This window comes from Lissotriton helveticus, chromosome 8, assembly GCF_964261635.1.
Source record: "Lissotriton helveticus chromosome 8, aLisHel1.1, whole genome shotgun sequence".
Taxonomy (NCBI): Eukaryota; Metazoa; Chordata; class Amphibia; order Caudata; family Salamandridae; genus Lissotriton; species Lissotriton helveticus.
In genome coordinates, this window is record NC_136069.1 from 1,719,092,134 (window position 1) to 1,719,112,237 (window position 20,104).

Genomic DNA, 20,104 nt, shown 5'->3' on the forward strand with positions numbered 1-20,104 from the left:
TTTGGACTTCCCAGTGACCCTATACAAATCGCCCATTGTCTAGGAGCCATACGCTCGGTTAAACTAATACAATTGCATGGTTTTTTAGTGAAACATTGATAAAGGCAGGCATGTAGTCACAGTTTGCATGTATGCTTTAATTGTTATTTACATTCACAAAGTAATTAGACCAAATGTGAAAAACCTGTTTTTGAACCTTACATTTGTATGCACCAAGCAACAAAGATGGGACGAAAAAAGGAAGAATAAACTAAATCCTCTTTGTGACATTCCTAAACCTCAAAATGCAATTGGATTAATATTGGAGTTTATTGGAGACAAGCTACAAGCACATACAGCTGTAAGAGCATAGAAATGTCCACCTTGCATAAGTAGCATGTCTAAAATAGTAATATGAAATCCAGCCTTACCAGTAGAGAGGATTTATCATTGCGATTCCAAAGATGTAAACATGGCACAGCTACTCCTTTCTAACCATGAATTACAGCTTAAAAGAAAGTATTTAGGAATTCCCAATATTAATCTATGAGAGGATTATGCTTCACAGTAGTGAAAAATGAATGTTGGTGTTTTTCACTACATAGGCATGCAAAACCTAAAAGTACATGTCTTACCTTTAAGTAACATACAAACTGTCCTATGGGCTTTCAAGGGCCCACTTTAGAAGTGATGTATATGTAATAAAAGAGAAGTTTAAGGTTTGGGAAGGAGTTTTTAATACCAAGTCGACGTGGCAGTAAAACTGCACAAACAGGCTCTTCAATGGCAGACCGGAGACATGTTTAAAGAGCTGCTTGTGTGTGTTGCGCAATCAGTGCTCCAGACCCACTAGTAGCATTAATTTACAGGCCCTGGGTATATGGTATACCACTGCACAGTGTACTTACAAGTAAATAAAATTCGCCAGTTGTGTACACACCAATGTTACCATGTTTAGGGGAGAAGAACATGCAATATAACACTGGTCAGCAGTGATAAGTTACTCAGAGTCCTATGGCTAACAAAAATAATCAGCAGAAAAAGGAGGTAAGCAGCCAAAAAGTTTGGAGGAAGACCACCCTAAGGCTGACAGGTCTAATAGTATTGTATAGGATTCTGTGTGTCTGTTTGAATATTGAATTCAGTCAGATACATTTTGGAATACTCTGGTTTAGCAGGGCACAAGAAGGAGAGCGAGAATGGTTTCTCGAACAGTGGAAGTTTATTGCCTGTATTCCTGAGGCTGGAGGGTGGAGAAAAACATACTTCATTGCAAAATATACAACACAATACCAAAGCTTTTGTTGTCTAATCTATGAGAAGCTTTATTGCAGATGTATGTTATGAGTGTAGAGTGTACTCAAACCACATTATCTTGCACAAACGTATAAGAAGCCCCATGAGATACATTTGCAATAAGAATTAACCTTGTGTGGGATGCTAAAAAAAATGAGATGTACTGTGTTTATGTGGAAGATGCTTCCCAATGTAAAAGAAACCGTGCATTGTGAGGCGAGACACATATGAGATGCTCACAGAAGATAGATATAGTAAGATAAGCAGGATGAGGTGTGTGGCACAGCTCAGATATGAGTTGTTAGTAATGAACACAAGAACCATAGTATTTGTGTGTGAAGCTTACAAATTAATACAGTGGGTGGAAGGTTACAAACTTTGTTATATGGTAGGCTCACAAAAACTATAAAAAATACTCAAAACTAGCAACTGTGCCTTATGCTAGGATTATTCGAGCCCAAAAAATAAGCATTTAATTGAAACAATGATTGAAGGTGTGGAGGCCTTGCTCAAGACTATGATGATTTATTTACAAATGAGAGTTGCGTATTAACAGTGAAGCAATCTTTGGGGAATAGGTATTGCTACCAAGAAAAAAGGTCATATGGCAGGATAACTTGGATAACGGGATATAGGTAGTGACGCTCCAGAAGATGAGCTAGGGGTGTCCAACACGCATGACTCTGCTTCTGAGCATGTCCAGGAGGATTCTGAAGACCCCTTACTGAAGAACTCTAGTCCCTCAGGGAATATTTATTTTGACCCAGAGGGATGCCTTAGCGGTAGGACCCCTTTATTCCTCCTGGGAGAGTACAAAGAGGTCAGGGGAGGTCCAGGTCCTCCTCAGTTAATTCTACTTGCTCTGTCACTTCAATATGGACCTCCATCTATAGCAAGAAGGAAGATTCTTCAGAAAGGGAATACTACCTGCTCAAAATCAAGTAGGAACAGTTCGCCCAATGTGGTAAATAAAATAATTACCCTGTCGGAATTTCTATACTTAAACAAAGGGTCATGCATATAATGAGAGGCAGAGTCCGTGGTGTCCGATTCAGAAGGGCTTTAATTCAGTAACTCGAGTTAAGGGAGAATCGGGTTCCATCACCACTAAGGTTCAGGAAGGATCGTCATCTGAACTTTATTCACAGAGTACATTATTTATACTTTAAAACATACATTAACTTGCATAGAGAAGGCGGAGCGCTCCAGGCGGAGCAAGTGAAAGAGAGATAAGAGCACATGGGCGTGAAAAAGGGCGTGTAAGAAGGCGTACACGTGAGTGTTCACTTGAGGAGTCATAGGTGTGTCATAGGTGGGTGGATACATGGAGGGGGTCTGCGTGGTCAGCAGGAACCTTTACCCTACTTGTGTGCGCCACTTGGTCATGACGTGGAATTGACGTGTAACTGCGGGAAGCTCGGGGGAGCTGACTTTTTGTTCTAGTAGAGAAGTCTTGGATGTCAGGACGACCTACACTTCTGGTATTATCTCATATCTTGAGTTTGGAGGATGTATAGTCTGAAGTAAAGGTCGCTCGAGCAAAGGTTGCTCATCACTAAATGCCAGTGTGTGCATATATTTCTTCGTGCATTGCGTGGGGGCCATGGGCCTTCTATGGATGCGAGTTCTGCAAATCACTTGTATGGAGACAGAAAGGCTAGGCCCTATCTTCTGCAGGCGGGTTATGTTTACCTTCTTCATTAAGCAGGAATGTGTTTCTGTGGAGCAGAGCAGATAACTGTAAGCAAAATACTGTCTTGGCAGGCCAGGCTGGGCACCTCTCGACTGAGCAGGAAGTATGTGAGAGGTCAGGGATACATAGCTAAACTGCAGTTTTCAGAGTGTCAGGAGGCATGGAGCCTGAATTCGGGTCCTGGCTCAGCTTTGCCACAAAACGAGTTCATCTCGACTTTTTAAACGTGCACCATGCAAATACATTGGCAACATGGGCAACATAGGCCTCAATGCTGAATTAACGTGGCAGGCTTGGTAACTGACATACTAATGTTGGACGGAAATGCAGAGGCATTATTATTACAGGCATAAGAGGGAAAGTGCAGGGGTGACATGAACATACACAGGGTACATGCAGGGGACACATTGGCCATGTAAAATTTCTATTTCCTCACCAAGACAAGGAAACCCTAAAAGTCCAGAGGGCTGGGAAAAATTTGGGATTAGAATCCCATGGTGGTAGCACTAGTGCACCTAGAGTTAGGGAACTGTCCTTTGACACTGGGAACTTGAGCTGGATAGTCCCTCCTTACCAGGAGGGTGATGACATTCATAAGTGGATTACTGCTTTATAGAAGGCCTGTGAAGTTCAGAAGGTTCCTCAAGGGCAGAGGGCAGCTATCCTGTGGTTCTCCTTTACTAACAAATGTAGGGACACACTCTTGACTGTAAAGGAAGAATATACAGACAATTACAAAGTCTTGAAGACTGCCCTCATAGATGGGTTTGGGTTAACCACTGAGCAATACAGGGTTAAGTTTAGGGACACACAGAAGGTACTCACTCAAGACTGGGTAGGTTTTGTAGATAGTGCTATTAAGGCTCTAGAAGGCTGCTTCAGGGAAGTAATGTGCATGATTATGAGGGACTGAACAATTTACTTGTAGTGAGCTATCCTTAATAACTGTCAAAATCAGCACCTGCTCACTGTGTTACTGGCTGATGAGGGGTTATGCCCCGAATCTGGTCCCAGGATGCTTGCTTCCAGTCCAGGGAGGACTAGCTTGGCGGTTTGGGCTGGACTGGTCCCATGAGGCACAGAGTCAAGGCTGATTATCATATGGCTAGGTCTAAACTGGGGTGGCATGGTGAGCAAAAGAATGATGGATTTAACCCATATCTATTGACTGGGGTTGAATGTTTGATTTGCTCTGCATTCCGTCCATCATCTGTGTGTCTTTTAAAATCAGCACCTGCACCAGTACCAGGTGGACTCGGATCTGACCTCTACCCAAGAATTGGGAAAGATGGCAGACAAGTGGGTCTGTACCAGGGTGAAACAAAAGTCTCATGGTGGTCGTAATCAGAAGAGGCAAGGTGCTTCTAAGGCCCAGGCGAAAGGTGGGGAGAATCTAAAAAAAAAAAAAAAGTCTTCTGAAGGTCCCCAAAAATCTTCCTCTGGCGGTAGTACCCATTCCTCTTCCTCCTCTAACACAAAACCGTGGTGCTATTTGTGTAAGGAAAAAGGCCACAGGGCAAGTGATGACAATTGCTCTAAATCTAGCACCAATGCGGCTACTACTACCCCTCAACCTTCTAGTGCCCCTAGTAATACCACTGGTAGTAGTAGTGCCCCCAAAAGTTTAGCTGAGTTAACCTTGGGTACTGAAGGGGGTTCTGGCCTAGTCAGAACAGCCACTCAAAATGATTTAGTCTGTGATGGTGGCACTGAGCTTGCCACCCTTATTGTAAGTCCCACTAACTTGGGCAAGTGCAGACAACAGCCTCTCATCAATGGGCAGGACAGATCATTCCATGGCAGTTGTTATTCTCATCTGGAGATGGGTAACTGGTCCAAAGAGAGTTGTGGTATCCTCAGACCTACCTGTGGATTGCCTACTGGGCAAAGATTGGGAAACGTCAGCTTGGTCTGACGGGGAGTAATTGACTCATGCAGAATTTATGAGAAATTCAGTCTGTGTGTTTGCTGTCAGTTGAGCTCAGTCCAAGACGTTAGACACTAGGAGAGCCCTGGATCTTGAGAATAATGGACCAGCCTGCTCCCAAAAGAAGGAGCAGGAAGGGTAAATATTTATCCTCCTCTAAGTCTCCCAGTGAGAATCAGCCTCATGCGGGGGCTGGATCTCAGAACCTTGTCACAGAAGAGCTTAGCCCTGATAAGGCAGAGCTACTGGGGCAAGGTTCCTTCCAGGGAAGCCTTGAGACTGGAGCAGAAGGTCTGCCCCTTTTTGAACAACTCAGACAGCAAGCAGCTGCTGAGGAAGCAGGGAATTGTAGTGGGTCCCACTCCAAACCATTCATTGTCTATACAGATACTTCTGAGATATGGGTAGGTGCAGTGTTGTCATAGCTTAATGGAGAGGGCCATGATCAACCAGTAGCGTTTATAAGCAGAAGGTTGACTTCCCGGGACCAGCGTTGGCCAGCTCTTGAGCAGGAGGCCTTTGCTATGGTCTGGACCTTGAAGAAATTGAGGCCATACCTCTTTGGCACTCACTTCATTGTTCGGACAGACCACAATTAAGTATGGGCGGAAAATCCGTTCCGCTCGCGGATTTTGCGGATTTTCGGTAAATTCGCAATCCGCGAGATTCGCGAATTTCCCGCAAAATCCGCAAATCCGCGAGCAGCGGATTTTATGGCTTGCTCGCACTGTTCGCGTGAGTTCGCGGCTTCCCAGTTCAACTTCGCGCCCCGCGAATAAGCGCTAAATTGCAGAAATACGATCTTAGCAAAACTGAAACTACTTACCAGGTTCAAAAGTTCAAGCTCATCATTAGTAGCCATTTCCTGTAGTGCTTCCTGAGGGGCCCCTCCAGAGTTCAGTTGCCTACTTGCAACTATTATGTGACCCTGCTCTGACCCTCAGAATAGTTACACATATGCCACAAAGGTCCTGAATTACAGCTAAGGGAGACAAGCAGGAGCCAGGCTGGAAGTTCAAATCCAGTGACACATTAATCAGCCCCTAATTCATTATTGTCAGTTGGGGCAGGGCAGGCGTTGTAACTAATTTTGCAACAATGAAAGCACTTAGCAAGTGCAAAAGATCACTAATCAGGAAGCACTAAGGAAGCAGGTGCCAGCTAAAAAAATATTCTGTGACACATTAATCAGCCCCAAATTAATTCAGGTCACTTGAGGCAGGGAAGGTGTGCTTTGCTTTGCCACAATAATGTACACTGGACAACCAGAGGGTGCTGTGATGAAACAGAGGGTGGCATGGGTGAGCCAGAGGGTGGCATGGGTGAACCAGAGAGTGGCAGTGGTGACAGAGGGTGGCATGGGTGAGCCAGAGGGTGGCATGGGTGAACCAGAGAGTGGCAGTGGTGACAGAGGGTGGCAGTGATGAAGAAGAGTGTCCCAAACAGGCTGGACACGTAGAAACAACAAGTTCGCAAAACGTGCGACCCGACAGGTAAGTTCGCGTTTGCGAAATTGTACAAAAACCCTCGCGACCTGGCAGAAACCCGCGCGAACAAAAAAAAAAAAAATCCGCAAATTCGCTAGAATTCGCGGATTTTGCGGATTGCGAGTTCGCAAATCCGCGAACGCGAGATTCGCAAAATTCGCCCATGCTTAACCACAATCCCTTCTTATGGCTTAAACAGATGAAGGATGAAAACCCTAAACTTTTGAGATGGTCTATTTCTCTACAAGGGATTGACTATACAGTGGAACATAGACCTGGGAGTAACCATGCCAATGCAGATGGACTTTCCAGATATTTCTACTTAGAAAAAGAAGGCTGAACTGGGCAAGGCTATCTCATGAACTTACATTTGGTGGGGGGTTGTGTAGGTAAGTAGGATCTGCTTACATCGTTAACCCCAATGTTTGCCTGGTGTAAGCGTGTTTTGACTGTAGTCTGCTGGGATCCTGCTAATCGGGACCCCAGCAACTGTGCTCTCTCCCCAAAATTGGCTCTGGTAAGTACTTTGGTAAATTCACAATTGGCTACTGGTGTACCCTGTAGGTTGCTAGTGTATGGTACTAAGGTACCCAGGGCATGGGTACACCAGGGTGCTCTCGTGGGCTGCAGCATGTGCCACCAATGAGAGGCCACTTAAACTCCAGCTACATGCCTGCCATGGCAGCCTTTGTGAGATGTTGCCTGCACCTCTCATGACAGATATAAGTTTCTCTATATCTGAGGTCACTGCATTTAAGTCACCCCTATGGAAGGCAGGGTGCTGGGTTACAAATTTGAGGATGAGCAGGACACCAATACAAATCACGGAGACAATTTTGCAGGTTTTGTAAGTGTGGTCAGCCATTTTAAGGTATATAGTGGACATCAGTTATTACAAGATATCTAACTATATACCGCTGCACTGAACCTGGTCATATTTGGTATCAGTTTATCAAAGGAGGGGACTATAGGGCTTTTTGAAGAGGTCCAACAGCAGTGCCCAGTTAGATCAATCAAGCAAATGTGGATGCTGTTCCTCTAAAAAGATATTACCTAGAGTAATCAAATATCATGGAATCATACCCCAGCTACCCATTCCAGTGCTGGAAGTATGATCCCATGTCCTGGGGGACTCCTTAAGGGACAGACTCCTGATAATAGCATTTCAGGGTCTGCCAGCAAGCTTGTGCTTCTGTCGACCACAGACATGTTTTTGCCCTCCTGCTGCTGAGCTTAGCTTGAGCAGGGAAAGGTCGAACAATAGGTTTTCTGTCACTGGGCGGTATGACCACCTCCTAGACAGAACTTAGTGTATTGGGCTGGGATGGGGGTGCCCTCCAGGGCCACCAGACTGCTTTGAAGGGCAGATTTGATGCCTTCCATGCATGCTCCAGTTTGAGCCAGATCAGGAACCTTTAGTTCTCGCTCTGGTGCGAAACTCGAAAAAGGACAGGGGAGTATCCTCCCCTCTGTCCAGCCCCTCTTCTGGGAGGAACCACAAAGTTGTACCAACTCTTTCCCTAGGGGCTCCCCTGTGGGTGGGTCCTCAGATTCGTCGTGGAACAAGACTCACTTCTGAAACTGTAGTGTAGTTCCTATATTCCCAATAGGCTCTGCGCATTGGAATAATATATTCAGCAGTGTAGACGTAGGACTGAGGTCGACTAGGTCTCTACTGACTATATTAGACTTAAGGTTTGCCAGCTAGCTCAGAGGTCACTAGAAACTTTCTCGAATAAACGAGGAGGAGTTTAACCTCCCTGGATAGACAAGAAGGGATTAGCTTCTGACAACCATAAAACATGACAACTTTGCTCTCCCAGAATAAGAGTGCATCTCTAGAGTTGTGTGGAAACAAAAGACAGCTATTTCACTCAGTCAAATGTGCGTACTTAGTTTCACCAGAGTGCAGAGAAAAGAGAGACGGGCGTTTTCAATAAAAGGTGTAATTTATTGAGCAGTCTTCTTTCTCATACAAGAGAAATGAATTGCCACAATTGCAATACTCATATTAAAGTAAAGTGCGTACAGTAAAAGGAGGATTATAAAATAATACTGTAAAAGCATTGATATGGTTTCTTAGCCATATGATACTTTAAAATAGATAAAATATATACATACATATATACATTGACTAATCGTACTCAACTGGTGCTTCTAAATATGCCTACCCCGGTGTACCTGACCTAAGCCTAATACGTGGGAAGGAGTAAGTAAGTAGCAGTTTAAGTTAAGTTTGGTTTGCCAAGAATCTGACTCAAGAATTCTCTTTAAGGGTTTAGTCAGCTCCGTACCTGGGTAATAGAAAGCAGGAGGTCTTGTATCTCTCTCTCAGGGCTCGATATCCCAGCAACCCGCAAGAGTAGGCTGGAAACGCCGGAGCTGGATTTTCTCGGCTGGAGAAAAAGACAGCGTCTTTCTCAGCGCGTCAAAGAGGAGGGGCAGCGTCCGTGGGCTCTCGCATCAGCTGGGCTCTCGGGCAAGTAGATAGCTGCTCTGCTCCAAAACCACCACCGTGTGTTTGCTTAAGGCAACGTTGGTATATTTATACCTGAAAGGTGCCGGGTTTGATGTAAGGTTGGACATAAGACGCCAATAAAGATGTCACTAAGAACTGGCCGTTCTTACAGTGCTTTACAGGAGTTCTAGGACGAAATCAAAACAAAAGCAAATGGGGATTTCCCAGGTTGCTGGAGGTTTTGTTTTGTTTAGAGAACTCGTTGTGCTTTCTAGGAGTCCGGGGAAGTAGCCTTGCTTAATGTGACAGCATGTGCTACGACTGAATATGATTTGATTATTATGCCATTATAGGGATATTATTGATTATAACCGAACAAGCGCATAAAATAGAAATATCGATTCAGGTTCCTAGATAAAAACACCACAAAACCAAAACATTCTTCGAACATCTGGACGCTTGGACTTTTTCGGACTTTGACTGGAACTGAGAGTGCATCAAGGAAGACTCTTGCTGCTCCTGGTTTCCCGGTTCTTCAAGTCATCTGTGTCTTATGTCTCTGTGCTTCATCCCTTTGTCCTGAAGTGCAGACTGCAGGCAGCCGGGGTAGCGAGAACGAGGTGTGAAATGATTCCTGGAGCTTTGCAGCACACAAAAGGTAAAGTCACACAGGTTAAGTACAGGGCCATTGGCACGTCAAAGCACTAGTGATTTTTACGTGTCAATGGCCGAGCAACTAATAGGAAAGAGAGGGCAAGTTGTTTCGTCCCCTCGTCCCTCCGACCCTTGTCCCCCGCGTCCCCCACACTTCCTACGCCCATGATTTCTTGCATACTCTGCATCCTGGCAAAGCTTAACAAGCATCTGGACGAAGCTCAACACTCTCACAAGAAAACAGCACGACCTTGACGGTTCACTGAAGTACATAACACATCTCTCCAGTAGCCAAACGACCTCTGAGCACCGCTGAACACGCAGGTCTCGCAGGCAAGGCTTTGTCAGAGATGCTGACAAAGCCAATAGTCATCATTCCTCCCAATGTGCAACACAGCGCACATGTGTGCACCCCCTCTCATACTTAAATGCACAATCACACCTCCTGTTCAAAGCAAGATGACATGAGGCCATGTCAAAGACAAGAGTAAGTACACAGAAAGTCAGAAGATGGAATCTGAAAATGAAATAACATGAGGCCACTTTCCACTCAGTGACAGCTCCCACTAGACAACTGTGTGCAGAGCTGTTCTACACCAAAGCTAAGATAACATAACATCAGTTACAATGGCCATAGGCAAAGCTGTCCTGCACTTTGACAGCTCCCACTAAACAAGCATTTGATTCAAGCTAGGGTAAAACAACACCTTAATGCAGTGAACATGATGGTGGTGGTCAGAGGTCATTACAGGGCGCCAGACCACCAGAGCGCCTCATTCACTACAGACAGCAAGTCGGGGTAAAGTTTGGCATTGCAACAGCATGCGGGGTAATGGCATGCCTTGTAACGTCACATAATCATTTAATTTGTCATGAATTCTATTATGATTGGTGAATGAGACAAGATTACATCACCATCTAACGAAGCACCCAAAGAAAAATCAGCTGCAATGTAATTTAAACACTTTAACTTGAAAATAAATCATCATCTAACTGGGCAACCATGGTCCAGGAAAAAATAAATAACCAGTCTTTAAAATTAATATAAAAATGAATAACACATTTTAAATCAGGTTTGTCACTGAAGATCAAGGAACTATTTTTAGGCGGATGTGAACTATGTGCACAGGCTCTTGAGTGGCCCTGCTGGAGGCTGTGGAAGCAAAGTGCGAACGGCGTTTTAACAGACCAATGGGTGATGATTTCTTATCAGAAGCCCATCTATGCGACATAACAAGCAGAGTATTAATAGGCAGGTCACTGCAACAACTGCTAAAGTTGTGACTTTACCGTTCACACCGCAGCAGAGGGTCTCCAGCATAAAACATATGTTAATATATTTATGTACATTTAGCTCCGCCTCTGCCAGTCTGAGAACTCCCCCCATGAGGTTCCTATATAAACAGAGCGTGGTCGGATGTGTAAGGTGGGATGTGTCACTAAAGGGGAGTAAGTCAACGACGGGAAGGAAATGAAGATAAAACTGAATCTGTGACGCCGCTGTCTGTGCTCTGCTTTACTCCTCTCCGTGTCTCTTCTCTCCTGCAGGTTGGATCGCTGCTCCCTCACCGGTTCATGCTGCAAAGACCTCGCCTCTGCCCTGGAAACAAACACATCTCTCACAGGGCTCGACCTGGGCTGGAATGACCTGGGAGACGCTGGAGTGAAGAAGTTGTGTGAAGGCCTACAACATCCTGGCTGCAAACTGCGGACTCTGGGGTATGGAACTGTGGAAATCTTATCACGTTATTGATTTCTATATATACATCGTGGGTGGGGCTCACAAATATATTTTAAAAATGAATTTAAATGTTTACATGATTGCCTCTTTTCTATTAAGTCGTGATAAAGGCACACCCATAAATAACATTTGTAAATTTAGTCAGGTTTGTGAAGTGGGGGTACCCAAGCCCCAATCCATCATCCTGAAAGAAGCCCCAGTCATGGTGCGGAAGGGCACTTTTTAAAGCCGGTTTCTCAGGTATTTGGGCTAAAATGGAATATGCCTGAACCAGAGGACAGGTCTGTTCCTCCCAGTGAGGACGCCTACCCCACCAGTCTCCCTGATGTTACTAGACCGGCTGCTAGATGCAAGGCCAATGGATATCAGTGAGACATGGAGGCTCTGAGGCCCTTTATTGAAGAAAGTCGCTGTGATACTAAATAACCAAATGGGCAGCTGTTAACCTTCTGTTTGCTAGTGAGAGTTCTCTCTCTTTTTCCATATTTGGCTCTGAGGCCCTCTTCATTCAATGCAAGGGGGACCCATAATTGTGTGATACGCCACAGAGGGGACACATACAGATTAAGCAGGGCCTGATTAATGCCTGCAGCCGGGAGTGCATTGTTAGGCGAGCTCCGGACCCTTAGAAATGACAATATAAAGGAGTCTTCAGTGCATCTTCTCTCTTCTGCTGTTGGACAGATCTCCTCAGGTGCAGAGGATCACAGGTGTGTATTGCACTCAGTTCTTGCCTTCAGTGCATCTTCTCTCTCTGCAGTTGGACAGATCTCCTCAGATGCAGAGGATCAAAGGTGTGTATTCCACTCAGTCATTGTCTTCAGGGCATCACCTCTCACTCTACTGTTGGAGCGATCTCAGGTGCAGAGGATCACAGGTGTGTATTACACTCAGTTCTTATCTTCAGTTCATCTTCTTTTTTCTGCTGCTGGACAGATCTCCTCAGGTGCAGAGGATCACAGGTGTGTATTGTACTCAGTTCTTGTCTTCACCGCATCTTCTGTTTTCTGCTGTTGGACAGATCTCCTCAGTTGCAGAGGATCACAGGTGTGTATTGCACTCAGTTCTAGTCTTCAGTGCATCATCTCTCACTCTGCTGTTGGACAGATCTCAGGTGCAGAGGATCACAGGTGTGTATTACACTCAGTTCTTGTCTTCAGTTCATCTTCTTTTTTCTGCTGTTGGACAGATCTCCTCAGGTGCAGAGGATCACAGGTGTGTATTGCACTCAGTTCTTGTCTTCACCGCATCTTCTGTTTTCTGCTGTTGGACAGATCTCCTCAGTTGCAGAGGGTCACAGGTGTGTATTGCACTCAGTTCTAGTATTCAGTGCATATTTTCTCTTCTGCTTTTGGACAGATCTCCTCAGGTGCTGAGTATCACATGTGTGTATTGCATTCAGTTCTTGTCTTCAGTGCATCACCTCTCACTCCGCTGTTGGACAGATCTCCTCTGGTGCAGAGGATCACAGGTGTGTATTGCATTCAGTTCTTGTCTTCAGTGTATCACCTCTTACTCTGCTGTTGGACAGATCTCTTCGGGTGCAATGGATCACAGGTGTATTGCACTCATTTCTTGTCTTCAGTGCATCTTCTCTAACTTTGCTGTTGGACAGATCTCCTCAGGTGCAGTGGATCACAGGTGTGTATTGCACTCAGTTCTTGTCTTCAGTGCATCACCTCTCACTCTGCTATTGGACAGATCTCCAGGGTGCAGAGGATCACACGTGAGTTTTACACTCAGTTCTTGTCTTCAGCGAATCCTCTGTTTTCTGCTCTTGGACAGATCTCCTTAGTTGCAGAGGATCACAGGTGTTTATTTGTTAGAAGTGGGAACCCCTGGTTGGCACAGGTAAGTACCGGTGGCCAGCAGGGACCCTCACTCCCCAAAATAACCCCTGCTCACCCTCTAGGCGGCGTGGCGAGAGCAGACCAGGCTAATCTTTAGGCGTCACACAGTTAAGCATTTAGGGTCATACACACAGGGAATAGGTCAGTTACACCACAAATAGACACCAGGCAGGAATTATATAAAAGAGGTATACTATATATAAATATCATTCAGCAGACTTAGTTACAAGACCCAGTAACGTTGCTCTGTGGGCCACAGTACTTTTTAAATAATGGTTTTGTTTAGCACAGTTCAAAAATAAGGTGAGTCTTTGTTAGCAAGGTTGGCAATCTTTTAAAAATACTTCTTGGGCAGTTTCTAGGAACTTCATGCCAGTCTTAGGCCTTCTGGGTGCTTTGTAGCGCTTCTGGGCACCTCAAACATGAGAAATCACGGTACCCTGCTAAAGCTCACGCATCTAGCGTGAGTACGGGTACGCGACGTACAGTTTTGTAATGAAGAAACGAAGCGTACAGTTTCCAGGCACCTGTACGATGCGTACCGGTCACTTTAATTATTTATTTATTTTTTTAAATTTTATTAGTCAGCTTGATAACAAAATTTATAAACCAATTAAAAGTAAAACATCAAAAGAATCTTCGCAGTAATTTTAGCTCGATCGATTAAATCTAAACACAAATTAAAGTACATGTTCACAAAACCTGCAAGTCCATTTTAATCCAAAAAGCCAGCTTATGTAAGTACTGTGCCCAGGTTGACCTAAAGAAAAAAGGGAGAAGTTCCCCCATCAAATATTTAATTATTCAACCAACATACAAATGGTGCCCATATTTTAGATCCCCTCTCACGCCTCCTCCTACCCCCTCTTTGAAACACAGCAGATTTCAAATTATGAAGTGCTAACATCCTTGATCTCCAGTTGATAAAAGTAGGGGGGATAGGGCTAATCCATTCAGAAGTTATGCTAAGTCGGATTATTGACATAGCAATACAAAGAAGAGCTGACTCATGATCAGATCTGATGAACGAAGAATCACACTCGCACCCCGTTATTATCAACTCGGAAGATAAATCCATCGATATCTTAAGAGCCACATTAATGAATTGCTGAACATCCTGCAGAAAAGGACCAAATTTTGGAAACGAGAAAAACATGTGAACATCGTTGGCTGCTACTTGACCGCATCGTGGACAAACGTGGCCTCTAACCCCTCCCCATTTAGAGATCTTAGCGGGGGTAAAATAAAGATCAAAAAGGGCCATTTAGCTTTGGGAACGTAAACTCCCCGAAGTTAATACAGAGTTCGACAAATCAAGTATTAATGAAACATCTATACCAGTCTTACCCAACTTATTGTCCAATTTGGCATTCTGGGAAGAAAGATCATCTGGGAGACCAGATAACAGGTTCTGATAAAGAGCCCCGATTCGAGCTTTTCTCAGAATAAGTTCCATAAGGGTATTTTTAACCAATGCGGTTGGGGTGTCGCGCAAGAATTTGTCAATATAGCTGCGTAGCTGTAAGTACTTAAAGAATTCATGTGTACCCAATCCGAACTTATCTTTTAAAAATAGAAAAGAGGCCATCACACCCTCAGAGGTTAAATCCCCCAAAGTAAAAATCCCATGCGATCTCCATCTAATTGTAACAAAATATTGGAAGATGGAGGGCAAAAGCCTAGCAGCAGCCAAAGGTGTAAAATAATTGAGATTAGGAATTTGCCATTTCCGGCGTACTTTCCTCCATACTGAATATATAGCTATGATAACTTTGAACTTTGTTTTCTTATAGTAGCTGGGTTCCAGCACCGATAAGAGAACCCCCTTAACTTCATCCCCCAAACCTATCTCAAAGATCGAGGGGGTACAAGCTGGTGAGAGTATTGCCCTAGCCCCAAAAAGTGGTAAAGCCAAATGTTGCAAAAGAGCTGCCCAGTTATATTAAAGCAAATCAGGGACTGACCACCCGCCCCTATCCAGTGGTAGATGCATCCATTTAGCAGCCCTGCAGGGAGAATGGTAGCTCCACAGAAACCTGTTGCAGCACCTTTCTGCTCGGGCAAGACTGGACTGAGCAAATACCAGCGGAATAGTCCTAAAAATATACATATATTTAGTCAATATAAGCATCTTTAGGACATTCCTCCTACCAAATAACGATAGGTGTAGATTATCCAACCTGCGCAAGGTGTGTTCGGCTGAGTCAATAATTGGAAGAATGTTCATTTCCTGTAAAAGCTCCACTGCTGCAGTGATTTGGACCCCTAGATATTTAGTGCTTTGAACGACTGGAGCGTCCGAGGGTCCCATATTAATGGATTGAATAACCTGTGTTTTGTGAACATTCAGCTTATAGCCTGAAAGCTGACCATACCTTTTAGCCAAATTCTGTATAGCCGTAAATGAAGATGACACATTAGAAGTTAAAACAGCAATGTCTTCGGCATACGCCAGAATTTTAAAAACATGGGGATTAATCTTAACAGGTTCTATATTTGCAGCAAGCTCAATTGTGTTAATAAACGGGTCGATATATAGAGCAAATAGTAAGGGCGAACAGGGGCACCCCTGCCTGGTGCCTCTACTTATATTCAATGGTCTAGAGAGAAGACCAGATATTGTAACCTTTGCTTGAGGGGCGATATAGAAAGACTTTAAAGCGTGTATAAAAATAGGGGAGAACCCTTTCCACTGAAGGACCTTCCACAGAAACCCCCAGGCAACTGTGTCGAACGCCTTTTCGGCGTCCAACAGGATTATTCCTAGGGGAGAATTTGTTACCTGAGCCCAATCCCATAAGGCTATAATACGGCGGACATGATCCGCCGTGTCCCTTCCAGGAATAAATCCGTGTTGACGAATAGAGACTAAAGGTGTTATCACAGTTCCGAGCCTAGCAGCCAAGATTTTAGAAAAGATTTTGCTGTCCGAGTTGATTAGTGAAATCGGACAAAATGAGGCAGGGTCCTTCTCTGGCTTATCTTTTTTTTAAATCAAAATAATTGTTGTTAAACCCCAGGAATCTGGGATGGTTCCCCGCTGGGCATCTCTAAGAGTCAGCAAAAGATCTTCCTGAATCTCTGACCGGAATATACCATAGAATTCTAAAGGAATAAAATCCGGGCCAGCTGCCTTGCCACTGGCCAAAGAATTTAAAGATAGCACCACCTCATCCCACTCTATAGGGGCGATAAGGACTGAGTTCTGATGCCCAGAGATTTTAGACGTGTTGAGGCCAGAGGTGAAAGCTTCAAATTCGCGACTGATAGTAACATCACTTACTTCCTCACTATATAATAACTGGTAGAACTCAGAGAAAACTGCTAGTACGCCTGAGGGATTATCGTGAATTTGACCGTGGGGGGCCTGAATCCTAGTAATTCGATTAGCTATACCACGCTGCTGAAGTCGCTTGGCAAGAACCCTACCAGACTTTTCCCCGAATTCAAACATTGTTGACCGATATTGTAAGTATTTGGCTGCTAGATCCTGGCCAAAAAATTCAAGCAGGGAGGCTTTAATGCGTGCAACCTGTAGCTGAATGGGGGCTATATTGCCGCCATCCCTAATCGCTGACGTGAGTTGGACCTCTGACCGACGCAACTCGTCGACACGCTCCTTAGTTTTTTCCTGAATTAGTCGCTGACGCGAAAATGAAAAGCTTTTCGTCTCTCCACGAACCGCAGCTTTAAATGAATCCCAAACGATGTTACTAGGGGCTGAGCCTCTGTTAATATCTAAAAATTCCCTTATCCAAGGCCTCATATGGTCTACATATGTTTGGTCTGATAATAATTTTCTCTCGAATGTCCACATACTTGGGGATCTTGCCATATCTTTCAGAGTGCAACCAATTATCAACAAATTGTGATCAGATATGATTCTAGGTGAAATAGAAATTGAAGTAGTGGCTGCAACTTGATCTGATACAAAAAAATAGTCTAATCGGACCATTTTTTGTGAGGAGCTGAGAAGTATGTGGTGCGATCCAAATTTTTAAAGTGATGAAACCATAAATCCACCATTGAGTGTTCTTGGACCAGTGCTTGCAGAGACCTATAGACCCTAGGTTTATGGCCCACATAGTTTTGCCCGCCTAATAAATTAAAATCTGAAGCTAAGTTAATGTTAAAGTCGCCGCAGAGAATAACAGGATGCGGCCATAAGGCTAATTCAACATTAAGATAGTCTATAACTGCAGGATCGTCAACATTTGAACTATAAACTGTGCAGATCGTAAGAGATGTCCCATTGATTGCAAGTTCAGCAAGTGCCCATCTACCACAACTATCTTGCTTAGCTCTTACACAAGCACCCAGCCCCCGTTTCATTAAAATGGCCACCCCTCTTATCATTGAGGTTTGTTGGGAACATACTATTAAATCATAGCCAGGTATTTTCAAACAATCCTGATTATTCCAGGGCACATGAGTTTCCTACAAACATAAGATCTGAAGTCGAAGGCCCTGGATAATACGAGAAAGTAAAGCCCGCTTCTTCCCATTGTTTAAACCACAAACATTCCATGAGGCTATACGTATTTTACCTGATGCCATTAAAGAATTTGTAAAAGAATTTGTGAAAAAACATCAGAATTAGGATAGCTGTCTGTTTTAATTCACCATTGTAATGATATAAATAAAAATCCTCAAGCAGTTTTTTTGGATGCGCACTACCCCCCAACCCATCCCCCCTCCCACCCTGCCACCTACCCACCACCCACTAGAACCCCCACCCCCCAAACTAGGCAAATGGACCATGGTCCAATGATGGAGAAGCTGGTGTAAGCAGAGTCCCTGCTCAGAATTGCCACCAGTATATAAAAGACACCACAAAAGAAAAGAAAAAAAGGCCTGTAAATAATCGATATACCCCCCAGAGGGATGTAAAATGGAAGCAGATTAAATTATATAAATCACAAAAAAAACACATCATCCCCTGTAGGGGCATAATCCCTACTAATGAGTACGGGAAAAGAAGGAAGAAAAGAGAAAGGTGTAGCCACGTACTAATGCATGTTGACAATTACAATGAGTCCAGAAACACTTTTGCTTGAATTTCTGAATCAAAAAATCTAGCCTGACCTTGATGAATTATCTTGAGCTTAGATGGAAAAAGCAAGTAAACTTGCGCTCCCTTTGACTGAAAGGGAGCAATAAACTGGCGGAGCTGCCACCTCCGCTCAACCGTTGCAGGGCAAAATTCAGGCCTAACAAAGAATTTACAGCCCTTTCCGGATCTTTGCTTATCAGGTCGTGCCAGATCATAGATCCTTTCTCTAGCCAAAAAGTTTTGCAGGCAGATCAAAATAGCGCGGGGTCTGGTAGATGTTTGGCCCGGGCGTTGTTTGAAAGGGAACCGATGGGCTCGCTGAACTTCCAACTGCCAGTCCCATTCCTTAATCTCGGGAAACGCCTCTGTAAATAAGTCAATAACAAATTGCCGGGTGTCTGATCCTTCCAAACCCTCTGGAACTACCAGGATCGTTAGGTTGTTTCTGCGAGCGCGATTCTCCAAGTCCACGAGTTTTCCTTGGATATACAGCCGCTGAGCTTGTATTGAGTTAATAGTGGATTTTTGGGCCAATACATAATCTTCGAGAGTGGAAATCCGGGTCTCTGCTTCCGTGATCCTGGATCCGATGTCAGAGCAGGTCTTAATTACTCTGCGCAGAGAACTTTGTACTCTGCGGCCAGCCCCCTGTGCTCGAGCACTCTCCTGCCGGGTCTCCTCCCGATGGGCCATTATTGTCTGATACAAAATTGCAAGTGTCATCTCACCAGGGGGGAGACCGGCATTAAAATCCGGAACAGTAGAAGCAGGGGGGTGAGGATTCTCTTGTGCACCAGATGGGCCAGAAAATGAATAATCCCAGGCAAGAGAACCTGTGTTTGCACCTGAGCCAGAGTCCTGAGGTAATTTACGAACTGTAGAGAGCCCATTAGGAACAGAATTCAGGGCACCATTAGTGCGCCAATCCCCCAGCTCGCTACCTTTGTCATTTAAAGGGGGGAAGCTTACAGTTAGCTTCCTAAACAAAGCCTACAGTTTATTTCATCAGATGGACACGCAGCGTACAGCACGATTTTACTTTTGCGCGCAGTGTATGAGTAACCATACGAAGTGTACAGTCAACACAGTTCCAATGTGAGGAGAGGGGCGTACAGTACGAGGCGTACTGTACACTGCAGAGGGCGAAGCGTACCGGTCAGAAGCGTATAGCTCTATTCGGATCAGGGATACGCTGCGTATTTCTTCAATGCGCACCGTTCAGGACTTTGGCAAAGGTACAGTTCTCTTTAAGACTACGAAGCGCACAGGTGATTTTAGAATGATGCCTACAGCTCAAATCAAGACCACGAAGCGTATGGTCTTTCTCATACGCAGTGCACAGTACAAGTTGAAGAACGAAGCACTCCATTCAATGAGCAGATGAGTACGCAGTGTACAGGGCACTTGAAAGTTACGATGTGCACAGTACCTTTTTAGTTCTTTGTAGATCCCGGGAAGGCGGGTGCGGGACGCACGGCGGCTCTGTGGTCAGGGCTAGGCGGGCGTCCGATCTTCCTGGGTCTGCTCTCTGGATCTGTTGGTCAGGTGGGGGCTTCAGGCGGGAGCGTGGGGGGCACTCAGTGAGCCTCCAGCGGCGTGGTGGCAGGGCGGCTTGGCACAGCGGGGGAAGAGCGGCTCAGCAGGGTGGGGCTCTCCCTCGGTGGGAACGGCCAAACAGCAGCAGTCACAGCCTCAGGGAGGGGATGGGGGGCACCAGGGTCACGGCTCCGGCGGGGCAGAAATCCTCACAGTTACCTGCAGGGAGCAGGTTGAGCCAGATGGTCCTGTGGCTCAGGTCAGGGGGCAAGCTCTCTTCCAGGCCCTTGAAGATAAGTTGAAAAGCACAAGTCTTTATAAATAAAAATGCAGCAAGTCTTGATAAGTTCCTCTCTGCTCTCCTTTTGCAGCAAGGTCACCACTGCAGGCTGTCATGCCCCGAGAATCGTGGTCTGTAAACCACACGTAC

At 44.9% G+C, this 20,104-nt stretch overlaps 1 protein-coding gene across 1 annotated transcript in view; it reads left to right on the forward strand.

Moving 5' to 3' along the window:
* The window catches only part of LOC144773658 (NACHT, LRR and PYD domains-containing protein 12-like), a 946,473-nt gene that overhangs the window by 773,450 nt on the left and 152,919 nt on the right, over positions 1-20,104 (forward strand). The window contains exon 7 of the mRNA XM_078658807.1: positions 11,043-11,213. Coding sequence (XP_078514933.1) covers positions 11,043-11,213 — 171 coding nt within the window. The remainder of the gene's footprint in view (positions 1-11,042; positions 11,214-20,104) is intronic.